Source organism: Misgurnus anguillicaudatus, chromosome 14, assembly GCF_027580225.2.
Source record: "Misgurnus anguillicaudatus chromosome 14, ASM2758022v2, whole genome shotgun sequence".
Lineage (NCBI taxonomy): Eukaryota > Metazoa > Chordata > Actinopteri > Cypriniformes > Cobitidae > Misgurnus > Misgurnus anguillicaudatus.
This window is the reverse complement of record NC_073350.2, coordinates 29,757,850-29,774,583: the sequence shown is the minus strand read 5'-3', so window position 1 is coordinate 29,774,583 and position 16,734 is coordinate 29,757,850. Positions and strand designations below refer to the sequence as shown.

The window sequence follows — 16,734 nt, the reverse complement described above, 5'->3', positions numbered from 1 at the left end:
CCAGAATAACACCAGGAAATCAAACACGGGTACACACAGGGAAAACGCTCAGAAATGCTGCTAGAGCAAACAAGACTTCGCAAAGTTCAGATGGCAGAGTCCCAGGTTAAATAGACCCGCTGATACGCTGCAGCTGGTGTGTAATCAGCGGGTCACAGTGCATGATGGGGAATGTAGTCAATATTCGGGTGAATGAGAAGTACCGGGAGCGTTGGCGCTGACATCCGTCACAGTAGGACACCACGGAGGAAGCTACTGCTGTCCAAATAAAACATTGCAGCACGTTTTAAGTTTGCAAAAGAGCACCTGGATGTTCCACAGCACTACTGGCAAAACATTCTGTGGACAGATGAAAAAAATTGAGTTGTTTGGAAAGAACACACAACGCTATGTGTGGAGAACAAAAGGCACAGCACACCAACATCAAAACCTCATCCCAACTGTGAAATATGGTGGAGGGGGCATCATGGTTTGGGGCTGCCTCAGGCCCTGGACGGATTACTGTCATCGATGGAAAAATGAATTCCAAAGTTTATCAAGACATTTTGCAGGAAAACTTAAGACCATCTGTCCGCCAACTGAAGCTTAACAGAGGATGGACGATGCAACAGGACAACGACCCAAACCATAGAAGTAAATCAACAACAGAATGGCTTCAACAGAAGAAAAATGCCTTCTGGAGTGGCCCAGTCAGAGTCCTGACCTCAACCCAATTGAGATGCTGTGGCATGACCTCAAGAGAGCGATTCACACCAGACATCCCAAGAATATTGCTGAACTGAAACACTTTTGTAAAGAGGAATGGTCCAAAATTTATCCTGACCGTTGTGCAGGTCTGATCTGCAACTATAGGAAATGTTTGGTTGAGGTTATTGCTGCCAAAGGAGGGTCAACCAGTTAAAGGTTCACATACAGTATTGTTCAAAATAATAGCAGTACAATGTGACTAACCAGAATAATCAAGGTTTTTAGTATATATTTTTATTGCTACATGGCAAACAAGTTACCAGTAGGTTCAGTAGATTCTCAGAAAACAAATGAGACCTAGCATTCATGATATGCACGCTCTTGGGGCTGTGCAGTTGGGCAACTAGTTGAATTAGTTGAAAGGGGTGTGTTCAAAAAAATAGCAGTGTGGCATTCAATCACTGAGGTCATCAATTGTGTGAAGAAAAAGGTGTGAATCAGGTGGCCCCTATTTAAGGATGAAGCCAACACTGGTTGAACATGCATTTGAAAGCTGAGGAAAATGTGTCGTTCAATACATTGTTCAGAATAACAGAGTACTTTGATTAAAAAGTTGATTGGAGAGGGGAAAACCTATAAAGAGGTGCAAAAAATGATAGGCTGTTCAGCTAAAATGATCTCCAATGCCTTAAAATGGAGAGCAAAACCAGAGAGACGTGGAAGAAAACGGAAGACAACCATCAAAATGGATAGAAGAATAACCAGAATGGCAAAGGCTCAGCCAATGATCACCTCCAGGATGATCAAAGACAGTCTGGAGTTACCTGTAAGTACTGTGACAGTTAGAAGACGTCTGTGTGAAGCTAATCTATTTTCAAGAATCCCCCGCAAAGTCCCTCTGTTAAAAAAAGGCATGTGCAGAAGAGGTTACAATTTGCCAAAGAACACATCAACTGGCCTAAAGAGAAATGGAGGAACATTTTGTGGACTGATGAGAGTAAAATTGTTCTTTTTGGGTCCAAGGGCCACAGGCAGTTTGTGAGATGACCCCCAAACTCTGAATTCAAGCCACAGTACACAGTGAAGCATGGAGGTCCAAGCATCATGATATGGGCATGTTTCTCCTACTATGGTGTTGGGCCTATTTATCGCATACCAGGGATCATGGATCAGTTTGCATATGTTAAAATACTTGAAGAGGTCATGTTGCCCTATGCTGAAGAGTACATGCCCTTGAAATGGTTGTTTCAACAAAACAATGACCCAAAACACACTAGTAAACGGGCAAAGTCTTGGGTCCAAACCAACAAAATTAATGTTATGGAGTGGCCAGCCCAATCTCCAGACCTTAATCCAATTGAGAACTTGTGGCGTGATGTTAAAAATGCTGTTTCTGAAGCAAAACCAAGAAATGTGAATGAATTGTGGAATGTTGTTAAAGAATCATGGAGTGGAATAACAGCTGAGAGGTGCCACAAGTTGGTTGACTCCATGCCACACAGATGTCAAGCAGTTTGAAAAAACTGTGGTCATACAACTAAATATTAGTTTAGTGATTCACAGGTTTGCTAAATCCCAGAATTTTTTTTTTGTACAAAATAGTTTTGAGTTTGTACAGTCAAAGGTAGACACTGCTATTTGAACACACCCCTTTCAACTAATTGCCCAATTGCACAGCCTTAAGAGCGTGCATATCATGAATGCTGGGTCTTGTTTGTTTTCTGAGAATCTACTGAACCTACTGGTAACTTGTTTGCCACGCAGCAACAAAAAATACACTAAAAACCCTGATCATTCTGGTTAGTCACATTGTACTGCTATTATTTTGAACAATACTGTACTTTTTCCACCCTGCACTATGAATGTTTACATGTTGTGTTCAATAAAAACATGAAAACGTATAATGTTTGTGCGGTATTAGTTTAAGCAGACTGTGTTTCTCTATTGTTGTGACTTAGATGAAGATCAGAACACATTTTATGACCAATTTATGAAGAAATCCAAGTACCGTATAAGCCCAAAGGGTTCACATACTTTTTCTTTCAACTGTATATGAACAGCTTACCTCTGACCTCTACTGAGACTTCATCAGAATGAGGTGATGTTATGTGTTTTCCTGATTTAAAGATAGTATAGTAACATACTGCGTTTACATGTGAACTGTTATGATCTCCAGACCATGCCATCAGTTCAGAGACGGTAATGGAGAGATTACATGATCTATTTGGATGAGCTAAATTTCCCCGTCCTGATGGGTAAAACATGCATTCAGATACTCTTCTTTTCCCAAACCCCTCACAGACAAAATGCACCATCTCTCCATCAGTTACAGATGCTGGAAATACTGTAAGCTTGGCCTGAGGCAAACCTGTAGTAAAATTATACAAATAAACTTAGCAATTTGATCATTACAAAGAAATATTTTGTTATTAATGAGATGTTTACTTTTACATTCAGGCATTTAGTAGACACTTAAAAATGCTGATGCATTTTAAATAATTGCAAAAAGCTTCATTGACCAAAAAAACTGTACTTTTTACAAATACCCAGGTTTGGCCCTGGCACAAAATGCCCAGCTAGTATCATTTCACTAATCATATCAGCACATCTTAGCCTCAGTGATGTGTGGCGCTGCAAGTTGTCATGAGACTTTTTTCCGCTCTTTCAGTCGCATAACTGATATGTTTTTATTATCCACTTCATCATCACAAAACCCACAACAAAAACACAACTCCGATTACGGCACTCAACATAACGCATATCCGAGCACTGAAGTTCATTGCTCTTGCAACAGTAATCAAATTATTTGTGCAAGGAGTGCAAATCACAACACAAAAGTAAATGTACACAAATGTTACCCATCTTTATAATAAAGTGGAATACTGCAAAAAGTCTGGTAAAAAATCTAATCACAGTATTTAAACTATATTATATATTTTTTGTACACTAAAATATTGTCACCCTATAAGAACCTTTGATATCACCTTTATTTTTAAGTGTTTTACATTATTTTTGTAATGTATTAACAAAGGTCGAGCGTTAAAGCTGATGTGGAAAAAATCAATTGTGTAGTTTTAATTCTATTTTCTGTCTTCAACGATTTTGAGGTTGAAACATCTACTCTTATTGTTTATAACATGTACATTAGTATGAATCAATTAGTACACTGTAAAAAATACTCTGCTTTAAAAAAAATTGTTGAATCAACTCAGATTTACAAGTCATTTCAACTTACTATCTTACTAACTTACTTCAACTTTATCTTGACTAGAGATGAGTTGTTATAACTACAGGTGAGTTGTTATAACTTATAAAATTAAGTTGACTTTTCTCAACTATATTTTATAAGTTGTGACCGCTCATTTCTGTTGACATGACTTGTAAATCTGAGTTGATTTAACAAAAAAATTTAAGGCAGCAAAGTATTTTTTTACAGTGTAGATTATAAATTATATAAGCCCACTGAAAAGCACTCAACTGCAGATTTCAAGAATTGAAGAAACTGTGACACTTACTTTGAGGTTGAACCTCCAGAAATTGCAGACAGATGAAGAGGATGAGTAGCATAATGTCACTACTATACAATATAAAACTGATACAAGCAGGACACAGTGCTTAAAAAATTATAGAGGAAGTAACAATGAGAATGATGTGAAGGTGGTCTTGCAAAGTAACAGAACCACAAAGATGCAGAAGATAAAATTGTATAAAGCTTAAGCAGAGATAAAACTGCATAGATAAAACTTTAACTTATTTTAGTTTAACTTGTACTCTTCAAATAAGGTACAATTATATAATACATATCATACTCATATAAATATCTCTTATTTTTAACTTGTATTAAATTTCACTGTGTTATGACATTTGACATCTTAAACAGCACCCATCATCATCACTAAATTCAGATTCAGAATTATTACACCCATCCCTGCCTTAAATACTTTCAATAAACCCATAAATGTGATAGACATTGCTGCAGATCCTGCTGTTAGCCAGCAGAGGGCACTCTCTCATAACCACGTTTATAAAAAGTAATCCATTCATTTGCTGTGTAAATAAGTTTCTTTATTAATTATTATATGAAGAACAGTAAGGGTGAAATGCAGGAAGAATAACAAATACGCAGTACTTTTACAATGAGACCATCGAAACAAAATAAAGGTGGTACATAACAGCAGGGGCGTCATGCACCATTTTTTTAAGGGGGCACAGTGTCAACAGCTCACAGAAATTTGTGCATACACAGACATCAAACGAAATATTATAGAGCTTTCAGTCTTTTCCATGGCACTTACATTTCTAACAATCTGAAAACCCCTGCTTTCATGCAAAAACCTCCAAAATAATCATATTTACATCTGAAACGGCATGTTTTATTTAAGTCTTAATGGCTTGTTTAATTGTGTCATTAATGCATTTTGCACAACAACTACATTATCATATAAAATTAATGTAATTTTAAAACCATAAAATATATAAACAACGAAAATGACGTGATTGATTTTAATGTCCAATAATGGTTTTTAAAAATATGTTTAGATAAAATTATTAGAGGAACGGATTTTTGCATAAAATTTTACCTCATGTGAGCATGTGAGATTCCGCGCCCGCGTGAACTCTGGCGAACTTTGGCGTTGTGCCAAGAAGATGAATCTCTACTATATAACGTTGAGACGGTCACATTTAAAAGCATACATTTTCTACACAGAGGAGGTTAACTGCACATTACCATACTGGGGTTTGGAAATGTTGTGAGCATTTCTAACACGTTTTAATTCCTCAGATAGCCAAATGCAGCAGCAAGCCAGCAACAGCAGAGAGCTCGTGAGCGCGCCCAGACGCTGATGACGTCTGTGACTGCGCTGACAGCAGGTCCAGCTGCCGCCAGAATAAAAGTTATGTAACATGATCAAAACACTATCAAAACGGCGAAAATCTCCGAAAAGTGACAAGGATGCAGCACAGAATGTATAATATTGTGCATATTAAACAGATTAAAAGTCAAATAACAGATTAATGGACGCTTATTTGATTTTGAGGTTGGATGCAAAATCCATTGGCTCAAAAAAACCAAGGGGGCAGGTCCCCCCTCAGTTTGAATGGGCATGACGCCTCTGCATAACAGTATTTTGAGGAATAGAGAAAGACAGAGGGAACTAAAACACCAGGGTAAAAACGAGATGAGATCTCACCATCAGGTGAATATGATCACATGGTCAAGAAATTCATGAGTCATATGTCTCATATAATCTATGACATTAAGAAAAAAAAATATTTAAAAAGACATTTTTTTTGCTGAAGATACCACTGCATTTAAAGTAAATACTTATTACATCCAGTTTAAAATAAAGTTGTATTAATTTTGGCACACAATATAATGATAGCAGCAGAACTGAGCTCTGTCAGGGCATTGGCACGCTGTAAATATCACTGTTGTCATTGATGGCTGGTTTGGTAACTGTGGCGTACAGCTGACTCAATTCAACCTAGAAAAAATAAATAAAGCTTAAAATAAAGATACCAAATCAAAATCTAATTAAAATTTATTTATATAGCACAAATACATCAAGGCAATTCAATGTGCTTTACGAATGTGACATGACACACCGAGGGCTGATAGAATATATATAGCGACTACGCCACCCTGGCACTTGGCCAGAGATAATAACTTGCACTTAGGCAACACAGGTTCCTGTACTAAAGAATTGGTAGAAGACGTGGGTAAAATAAGTATGAAATTTTATTAAATATAAAAAAGAGTATTATGCACACAATGAAATCACAACACAATCAATTTAATAGGATGTACTACGGGTGACCTCCATCCTCAAATACCTCTATGGGTGTAAAAGCAGGAGCCGAGGCGTGACAGCAGGGATTAAGGGCACTAATAGGCCTCCACAGCACCGCACAATTTTGGCTACACCTGTGTGGAAACACTCACACACACACACACACACACACGCACACCACTGCACGCAGCACAGCACTCGTGAAGCAATACCACCACCAAAATCCACCCCGCCTTCGGCACTCAGCTCCTGTAACAATAAGATAGTATATTACACTTAAGAATGGTCACAAAGTCACTGGTAGGATCACAACACACTATGAGTGTCAACACAGAGGATGAGGGGGGCACCTTTAACTTCTCACTGTGCCCTTTACATATAAGCACATCACTTAAATCAAAACAAACCAAAAACAAAAAGGAAAAGAGGGATATTATCCCTCTTCAATAACCAAATTAACTCAATAAATTAGAGTTAATAAAATACAAAAATAAATCAAAAAAACATTAAACAAAAAGAAACAACAACCTTTAGCACACAAATATCACACAAAAATAAAAGCAACAAACTAAAGAAACAATCACCTTCAATAACATAAACTCACACACACACACACACACACACACACACACACTAAATTACAGGCAAAGCAACAGCGCCTCTGGACGATACTTCCCACGAAGCCCTGACTGCACAAATATTAATCGCCCATAGACGCAACAAGTCTGTAATGAAGTTAAAAATAGAACACATTAAACAGTGTACATGCAAAATGTTTATTACGCTTTAAAAACACGTACCGGTTGAATGAGCGATCCGGAAGCACAGATAAATTCAAGGATAAGGCAGAAAGCTGCAGGCTCGTTCTGTCAATCTGGGATTAATGTGTACAGGGAAACAGGAGCCGCTGATACGAGACAACACGATCTATAATAGAATTAACAGTATCATACAACCTACCATTTGGAACTATAGCACGGTTAAACTCTAAAACCACGTACCGTATGTGTGCGATCTCCCCACAAATCACGTCACAGCCCTCTGTGCACCCGTGGGCTCACTCAAATAAAGAGATCTCACAGCACACAACGGCACCGGGTAACATCAGGCAGCGGTCGGTACTGTTAAAGTCTCCCGCAGACTCACTTCAAACGATACACAAACAGACGCCTTCTAATTACACATGCAGTCTTTACACGAAAACGCATTATAGCGGTTTCACTTACCTATCGAGAGGGAACACGTCAACCAAGCTCCAGTCGCAAGGTGTGTCCAAATAAACCACTCTAGACAAGGAAAATACTAATAAGACACAACACACTACAAACCCTCAACCAACATAACCAACACATACCTGACCGGCGACTCGAGATGACGCAGAAAGGGGGCGTAACGCATAACACCATACTGCTTCGCAGTCAAATTTATACATCCCCCTGCCCAGTGATAGGCTGATCAATGAACACAACGACCAACCAATCCAAGAGCAGGACGGGCTTTGCCAATCCTGTCACAATCTCCCCCCCGCTTCTGCATCGTCGCCCCGACGATGGACATCACTTAATCCCAGGGCCTAAACATTACTGAAATGGCCCTAGATGCTCCATCCTCAGCACCCACCACCCCCACTGACCGCGGAAGGTGGTGGACATTAGAATGTTGACCAGCTGTAGTTCGACTACTTCGGCGGACTCTCTCATCATACAAACCCTCTGGCCTTTGAATTGGCTCATTCCCAACCGGCTGACTCAAGTTAAGTGGGGCCGCCACCACCACTTCACCACTGGGAGGATCTACACAGCCCAAGTCTACTGGGGCACTAACCTCCTCTATCACTGGGGTCTCAGACACTAAAACCCATAAATCTCCCAGTTCAGACTCCTCAGGTGCCTGCTCATCCTGCACCGATACGGCCTCAGTGACAGGGTCCTGAGCAGGTACGTCGCCAGAATCTTGTTGGATTCTAATTTTCAATAAGGAGCGATGTACTTGCCTTACCTTATCCAAATCATCCACCGGGGCAATAGAGTACACTGAGCCTCCTTTTGTAGGGGCTCTCACAACTTGGTACACCACTGGGCTCCACAGATCTTGGATTTTTGACCGACCTCTCACGCCAAAATCGCGGAGATAAACCAGTTGACCCTCCCCCAGTGGTGCATCTCGTACTTGTGAGTCATGCCGTGCCTTGCGGCGTTCCGCATGAACTCTCAAGTGTTCACGGGCCCCCTCGAAAGCAACCTGCAACCGAGTTTGGTGCTCCACAACCCATTCATGCACCTTTCCCACAGCAGTCCCCTCTACCTTACCTAACAGAAAGTCAACAGGTAACCGAGGCTCTTGGCCAAACATCAAATAGTATGGTGACTCACCAGTTGATTGGTGGGGGGTAGTGTTGTAACTAAACAGGACCTGCGGAAGACATGCAGCCCAATCCCGTTTACTCGATGGAGGCAAGGTGCGTAAAAGGTTATGCAGAGTCCTGTTAAACCTTTCACACTGACCATTCCCTGCGGGATGGTAGGGTGTCGTTCGCGACTTCTCCACCCCATACAAACCACAAAGCTGCTGTATTAGTAAGGATTCGAAATTGCGGCCCTGGTCAGAGTGTTTACGACCGGGGACCCCAAACTTACAGAACCACTCCACCACTAACACTTGGGCTACTGTCTCTGCTCGTTGATCCCGTGTAGGAACCGCCAGGGTATATTTGGTGAACACATCTGTGATCACCAAGACATTCTCCAAACCTGAACTGGTCGGCTCCAACACGGTAAAATCCACAGCCAAGATCTCATTTGGCCTAGAGGCCAACAAGTGCCCCATAAAACTAGAGGCCACTGGCTGCACACCCTTGGCGGACTGACAACGTTCGCATTCTTTGCACCATCTGGCCACCTCACCGGACATACCAGGCCAGTAGCAACGCTGCCGGGCCAGCTCGGTCGTGCGTTCAATGCCCTGGTGTCCATGCTCCTGGTGTAACCCCCTTAAGACCTCAGCTCTTAACACATACGGCAAAAGAACTTGAAGGATTTCCTCTCTCCCATCGGGACGGAATACCCGACGATAAAGAACTCCTTCTCGTTCTACCAGTCGATCCCACTGACGGAGCAAAATGAGACTATTCTTAGACAATGCTTTCCGTTCCTCTGGACCTGGAAAGTTTTTACTGCGCCAGAGACACCCCACACCCCCAATGTCTGGGTCGGCTTCCTGCAGTGCCCTGAGATCAGCAGCAGAATAGCTCGGGAAAACCTTCAGGGCAGCTTGAGTTGCCTGATACATATGCCCCATTCCTGCAGCTTGTTGTATCGATGCAGGAAGCACAGTAACTGGTAGAAACTGCCCTACTTCCCCACTGTCGATTGGAAACTGTCTCGAAAGGGCGTCAGCATTACCATTACTCTTACCAGGCCTGTACCGAATTTCAAAGTCAAAAACAGCAAGCTGGGCAGCCCAACGCTGTTCTGTGGCCCCCAGCTTTGCTGACGTCAAATGGCTCAGGGGGTTGTTATCTGTAAAAACAATGCATTTCTGCCCTAGTAAATACTCCCTGAATTTTTCAGTCATCGCCCACTTAAGCGCCAAAAACTCCAATTTCATAGAGCTATAATTTGCAGAATTGCGCTCAGTGGGCCGCAGGCTACGACTGGCAAAAGCAATAGGTCGAACTTTTCCCTCCTGTTCCTGAGACAGAACAGCACCCAACCCTTGAAAACTTGCGTCTACCTCAAGAACAAAGGGCAAAGAAAAGTCTGCATATGCCAAAATAGGGGAAGTGGTAAGCTTCTCCCTTAAGGTGTCAAAACTCTTTTGACATGATTCAGTCCAGGCATCGGCAAACCCCTGACCAACTACCTTTTTACGCTTGCCCCCAGCAAACTCTGCCACCAGCTTATGTAAGGGGGCTGCCAACTTGGCGAACCCCTCCACGAAGCGGCGGTAATAGCTGGCAAACCCTAAAAAAGAACGAAGCTCTGTTACACTTGCTGGACAGGCCCAACTAGCCACTACCTCCACCTTACTTGGATCCGTGGCTACTCCCTGAGAGGATACCACATGACCCAAATACTTTACCTGTTCCCGGAAAAACACACACTTCTCCAGCTTGGCTTTAAGCCCTTCCCGCTTCAATCGACCCAAGACTAACTCCAACCGTTCCAGATGTTGAGTCACTGAGGAGGAGAAAACCACAATGTCGTCCAGGTATAAAAGCAAGGACTGATGCCGTTGGTCCCCAAACAACCTTTCCATCAAACGCTGGAAAGTGCTGGGAGCATTACAAAGCCCAAACGGCATCCTGTTCCACTCAAATAATCCAAATGGAGTACAGAAGGCTGTTTTGGACTTATCCCCCTCAGTGACTGGAACTTGGTTGTACCCGCTGGCCAAATCCAAGGTGGAGAACCAGCGTGCCCCGGTCAATGCATCTAACGTTTCCTCGATGCGAGGCAGCGGAAACGCGTCCTTCCTGGTCTTCGAATTCAACTGACGGTAGTCTACGCACATGCGTAGACTACCGTCTTTCTTTTTTACAAGGACGATTGGGGATGCATACGGGCTACAGCTTTCTCTAATTACCTGAGCATCAAGAAGCTGGTTAATGTGTGTTTTCACTACATCATATTCTGAGGGTGGCAAGCGCCTGTACCGCTGCCGAACCGGAACGTCATCAGTAAGGGGAATGTCATGAGAAATCAAGTCTGTACAGCCCAAATCACTTTCGTGTGCTGAAAACACAGACTGATACCTCTGCAACAGGGCCCTAACCCTATCCTGCTCCCTACCCTCCAGGGCTGATAAATCAATAGTGTCGATCCTCTGCTGCAACGAAGGTTCTAACACACACTCTTGAGCACCTACCATTGCAACAGTCTCCTTCACTTCAATGACCCCTGGAGGCAAACTCACCACAAACACACCATGTAGGGAACCCAACAGTGTATTTGGATAGAGTACCACATCTAACACCCCTACATTTACAATTGGAATGTAAACTGTACCCCGAACTGATGGCACCAATGCAGGCGAGGCCAGAAGGCCAGCCGGGAGTCCCGACTCAAGTGGCTCGAACAACACTGTACCCTGAGAGTACTGCTCAGAACAGGTGGCAGCCACAATCTTCATGGTGCCACCTGGGATACGACACTGATGACGTCCTCGAACCTTTACTCGCCCTACCTGGCCAAGTCCTGGTTGACGTGTATCCTTGTGACACTGCTTCAAAGCCTGCATCACAAAATCAGGAACCTCTACTACGGTCGGAGATTAAAACAATTCTCGGCCATGTCGACCAAACAGCTCCTGGTAACACCGGCTCAACACATTCATTCCCAGTATTCCTGGGACCTGAGCACACGTATTACCAGGGGGATCCTTTACTACCAATATCCCACACCCTGACACCATCTTACCACACAACTCAACATCCAATTCCAGATAACCAAGATATGGAATAGCGAGCCCATTAGCCGCCCGTAGTTGGAGCCATTGGCAAAGTTTTAGGCGCTCCTGACCCCAAGGTTCAAAATGGCTTAAAAAGCAGCTCTCGGTTATAGTGGAAACCATAGAGCCTGTGTCAATCAAACAAGTCACCCCAACTCCCCCAATCTTGACCACCAGTTGTGGGCAGCCAGACATTAAATGAGACATCGAGCCCCTAATTACCCCAGCCGAGCTGTGGCTCAACAGCCCGGCGGGCACTAGTTTTCCGACGGCTGGCTTGGATGACGTTGTCCCCTCCCTAATAATGCCGGGGTATGATCATAACGCAAAGGATTAGAAGATGACTCAGAAGCCGAATTGGCAGGCCGTGACAAATTACACTCCCTGGCAAAATGCCCAGGTTGATGGCACCGCCTACAAACCACCGGTCCATAACGTGGGGAATGACTACGCGAACGTGCGCCTTGAAATTGGGTGAAACTTTGAGTCAGCTGATTCAACTGATTTTGTTGAGCTTTTAACATTTCTCGTAATTCGCTCAATTCGGATGACGAAGACTCATTAGCAACGGAGCGCTGATTCCCCTGTACACCATATTGAATCCCATACGAAAACGGGACAGACTGGCTACGAGCCCGCGCACCCCCTGGCAAACCCTCCTGTTCCCACCGTATCGCCTCACTGCGTACTTCTAATAGTGTGATATTTGGTTGACGGCGAACTAACTGCTTGAGTTCACGCCGGAGAGCATTATCACCAACATGCTCCGCAAACTGGTCACGCAGCAATAATGGAGCATTTGAAACCGCCCCAGGAAACCGCTGTTTAACTTTTTCCATAAGACCCATCAGAGCAAGGGAAAACTCCAATAGGCTCTCCCCCTCCAACTGTCGTCTGGAAAAAAACGCTTCCTGCAATGCTACGTGGGACTGTGAGCAGCCAAAAACCTCGCGCAACGCAGAAAAAATCTTTTCTGGATCCCCTCGTTCAGCGTCCGAACGATATCGGATCTCGTCACGGGCCTCCCCCTCTAGATGGTCAAATAGAAAGAACGCCTGCTCGCCTACTGACAAATGACGGGTCCGAATACAGGCCTGTGCCTCCTCAATCCATTCGCTGATGCCAATACCAGACCGACCATTGAACCGTGGACACTTCCGGTCACGAGGTACAAACACAAATCTTTCCGACGGATTGGCACCAGCAACAGCTGGAGGAGGCACAACCGGCTCTGGATCGGGCACATGAGAAGATGAAGTGCTGGAGCCAGGCAACGCGAGAGCACTCTCTTGACGCAAACGCTCATTGTCTGCCTTCAACTGCACCACCAATTCTCTTAGTTCCCTAAGTTCTTCTTCCATTATTTAAATCACAACTTACCACCACGACGGGGGTCGCAAAAATAGAGAAAGCTGCTCACCGCAATCCAGCAGACGCTGTCACTTTGCCTAAAACAGTCAACACAAAACAATAACAAAAAAACACAGAACAATTACAATTCACCTTAACAAAAAACTACTAAATACCCACGTCTTCGCCTAAATAAGCAGGACCCTGCCGACTACGCCAGAATGTGGCATGACACACCGAGGGCTGATAGAATATATATAGCGACTACGCCACCCTGGCACTTGGCCAGAGATAATAACTTGCACTTAGGCAACACAGGTTCCTGTACTAAAGACTTGGTAGAAGACGTGGGTAAAATGAGTATGAAATTTTATTAAATACAAAAAAGAATATTATGCACACAATGAAATCACAACACAATCAATTTAATAGGATGTACTACGGGTGACCTCCATCCTCAAATACCTCTATGGGTGTAAAAGCAGGAGCCGAGGCGTGACAGCAGGGATTAAGGGCACTAATAGGCCTCCACAGCACCGCACAATTTTGGCTACACCTGTGTGGAAACACTCACACACACACACACACACGCACACCACTGCACGCAGCACAGCACTCGTGAAGCAATACCTCCACCAAAATCCACCCCGCCTTCGGCACTCAGCTCCTGTAACAATAAGATAGTATATTACACTTAAGAATGGTCACAAAGTCACTGGTAGGATCACAACACACTATGAGTGTCAACACAGAGGATGAGGAGGGCACCTTTAACTTCTCACTGTGCCCTTTACATATAAGCACATCAATTAAATCAAAACAAACCAAAAACAAAAAGGAAAAGAGGGATATTATCCCTCTTCAATAACCAAATTAACTCAATAAATTAGAGTTAATAAAATACAAAAAAATAAATCAAAAGAACATTAAACAAAAAGAAACAACAACCTTTAGCACTCAAATATCACAGTAAAAGAAAAGCAACAAACTAAAGAAACAATCACGTTCAATAAGCTTCAATCACACACACACACACACACACACACACACACACACACACTAAATTACAGGCAAAGCAACAGCGCCTCTGGACGATACTTCCCACGAAGCCCTGACTGCACAAATATTAATCGCCCATAGACGCAACAAGTCTGTAATGAAGTTAAAAATAGAACACATTAAACAGTGTACATGCAAAATGTTTATTACGCTTTAAAAACACGTACCGGTTGAATGAGCGATCCGGAAGCACAGATAAATTCAAGGATAAGGCAGAAAGCTGCAGGCTCGTTCTGTCAATCTGGGATTAATGTGTACAGGGAAACAGGAGCCGCTGATACGAGACAACACGATCTATAATAGAATTAACAGTATCATACAACCTACCATTTGGAACTATAGCACGGTTAAACTCTAAAACCACGTACCGTATGTGTGCGATCTCCCCACAAATCACGTCACAGCCCTCTGTGCACCCGTGGGCTCACTCAAATAAAGAGATCTCACAGCACACAACGGCACCGGGTAACATCAGGCAGCGGTCGGTACTGTTAAAGTCTCCCGCAGACTCACTTCAAACGATACACAAACAGACGCCTTCTAATTACACATGCAGTCTTTACACGAAAACGCATTATAGCGGTTTCACTTACCTATCGAGAGGGAACACGTCAACCAAGCTCCAGTCGCAAGGTGTGTCCAAATAAACCACTATAGACAAGGAAAATACTAATAAGACACAACACACTACAAACCCTCAACCAACATAACCAACACATACCTGACCGGCGACTCGAGATGACGCAGAAAGGGGGCGTAACGCATAACACCATACTGCTTCGCAGTCAAATTTATACATCCCCCTGCCCAGTGATAGGCTGATCAATGAACACAACGACCAACCAATCCAAGAGCAGGACGGGCTTTGCCAATCCTGTCACACAAAGAAAAGCAAAACTAATAAAAACATCACAATACAAGATACACACAAACACAAGAATGATTCAAAGATAATGAAATAAGAAAATATAAAGACTGTGAGGCTGACCAGACATCATATTCACTCTCTTATCATTATTTGTGAGTTTTGTAATTTATTTGACCTCTAAGAAATATTACCAGAATTAGCTGTTTTATCTCAAGACAGGACTTAGAGAAACTTGTTCATGCTTTCATCACCAGCAGGGTGGATTACTGCAATGGACTTCTTACTGGGATCCCCAAAAAGACCATTAGACAGCTGCAGCTAATACAAAACACTGCTGCCAGAATTCTGACCAGAACCCAAAAATCTGAGCACATTATTCCAGTCCTCAGGTCCTTACACTGGCTTCCTGTTACATTTAGAATAGATTTAAAGTATTGTTACTCGTTTATAAATCACTTCATGGCTTAGGACCCAAATACATGACAGATATGCTAACTGAATATAAACCTAAAAGATTACTCAGATCATTAGGATCCGGTCAGTTAGAAATACCAATACTCAGCGCAGAACTTCTAAATGTTAATATATGGATGGCGGATAACAGATTATCCCTTCATTTAGGGAAAACGGAATCCATATTATTTGGAACAAAGATAAAATTAAAGAAAGCCTTAAGTTTTGAGGTTCGTGTTGGAGAAACAGTAATTACTGCCAAGGAATCAATCAGTTACCTTGGATGTATGTTAGATTGCCACATGTCTGGGGTAGGTCAGGCTTTAAAGGTTATCACCAAGGTAAACCAGAGAGCCCGCTATATGGCCAGAATATCAAAGTTTTTGGACGAAAGAACTAAGATAATTCTGGCAGGAGCGTTTATACAGCCTTATTTTGAGTATGCGTGTGGCTCATGGTACAATGGTGTCACAAGCAACCTAAAACATAGGCTTCAGACATCTCAAAATAAATTAATAAGGCTTATTTTAGACCTCCCTATAAGAACTCACCTGGAAACATGCCACTTTGAAAGGGTGGGATGGTTGAGAGTTGAGGATCGAGTACATCAGTTGCAGCTGGGTATGATACATAAAATTGTTTATGGGGATGTTCCTAAATATTTTAGAAATTATTTTAATAAAGTAAATGAAGTTCACAGGTATTCCACAAGGGGTAGTGCAACAGATTTTATACCACCAAGAGTCAAGACCAATCTGGGCAAACAGTCTTTTCTTTATGTTGGAGCTACCCTTTGGAACGGGTTACCTAGTACACTTAAGACAGTTAGAAGCATAGGCAGTTTTAAACAGGGTTTGAAGGTGTGGCTTAGGTGCCAAACATAGGTTTTATGCTTTTATTGTTTTTGTGGTATAATATTAATGGTTGTGTTAATGTATGATGAAATGATTGTTGTGAGATATGTTGCCACTTGTCTTTTCCCCTTTGCCCTTATGGAACCACAATGGAAATAAGTCTTTGGGCTTTATTGTGTTATCCCTGACTATTTATGTATTTTAATGTATGACTCGGAGTACT

The 16,734-nt window shown here is 42.7% G+C and overlaps 1 protein-coding gene and 1 long non-coding RNA gene across 3 annotated transcripts in view; both read right to left on the bottom strand.

Annotated features, from left to right (window-relative positions):
• The window catches only part of LOC141369500 (uncharacterized), a 38,468-nt gene that overhangs the window by 9,847 nt on the left and 11,887 nt on the right, over window positions 1-16,734 (bottom strand). The window lies entirely within an intron of this gene.
• Window positions 11,770-15,226, bottom strand: LOC141369496 (uncharacterized). 2 transcript variants are annotated; one of them, XM_073876235.1, is made up of 3 exons: window positions 14,504-15,226; window positions 13,743-13,944; window positions 11,770-13,375 (listed from the first exon to the last, which is right to left on the bottom strand). In XM_073876235.1, exon 3 carries the CDS (start codon window positions 13,286-13,288, stop codon window positions 12,185-12,187), a length of 1,104 nt encoding a protein of 367 aa, XP_073732336.1. In that variant the 5' UTR covers window positions 13,289-13,375; window positions 13,743-13,944; window positions 14,504-15,226; the 3' UTR covers window positions 11,770-12,184. The 2 variants fall into 2 exon arrangements, 1 of the variants encoding a protein (XP_073732336.1); XR_012373260.1 differs by lacking the exons at window positions 11,770-13,375; window positions 13,743-13,944 and adding an exon at window positions 14,238-14,428.

Excerpts from the sequence above, each read along its gene's own strand:
- LOC141369496 (XM_073876235.1), bottom strand. The coding sequence starts at position 13,288 with ATGGAAGAAGAACTTAGGGAACTAAGAGAATTGGTGGTGCAGTTGAAG.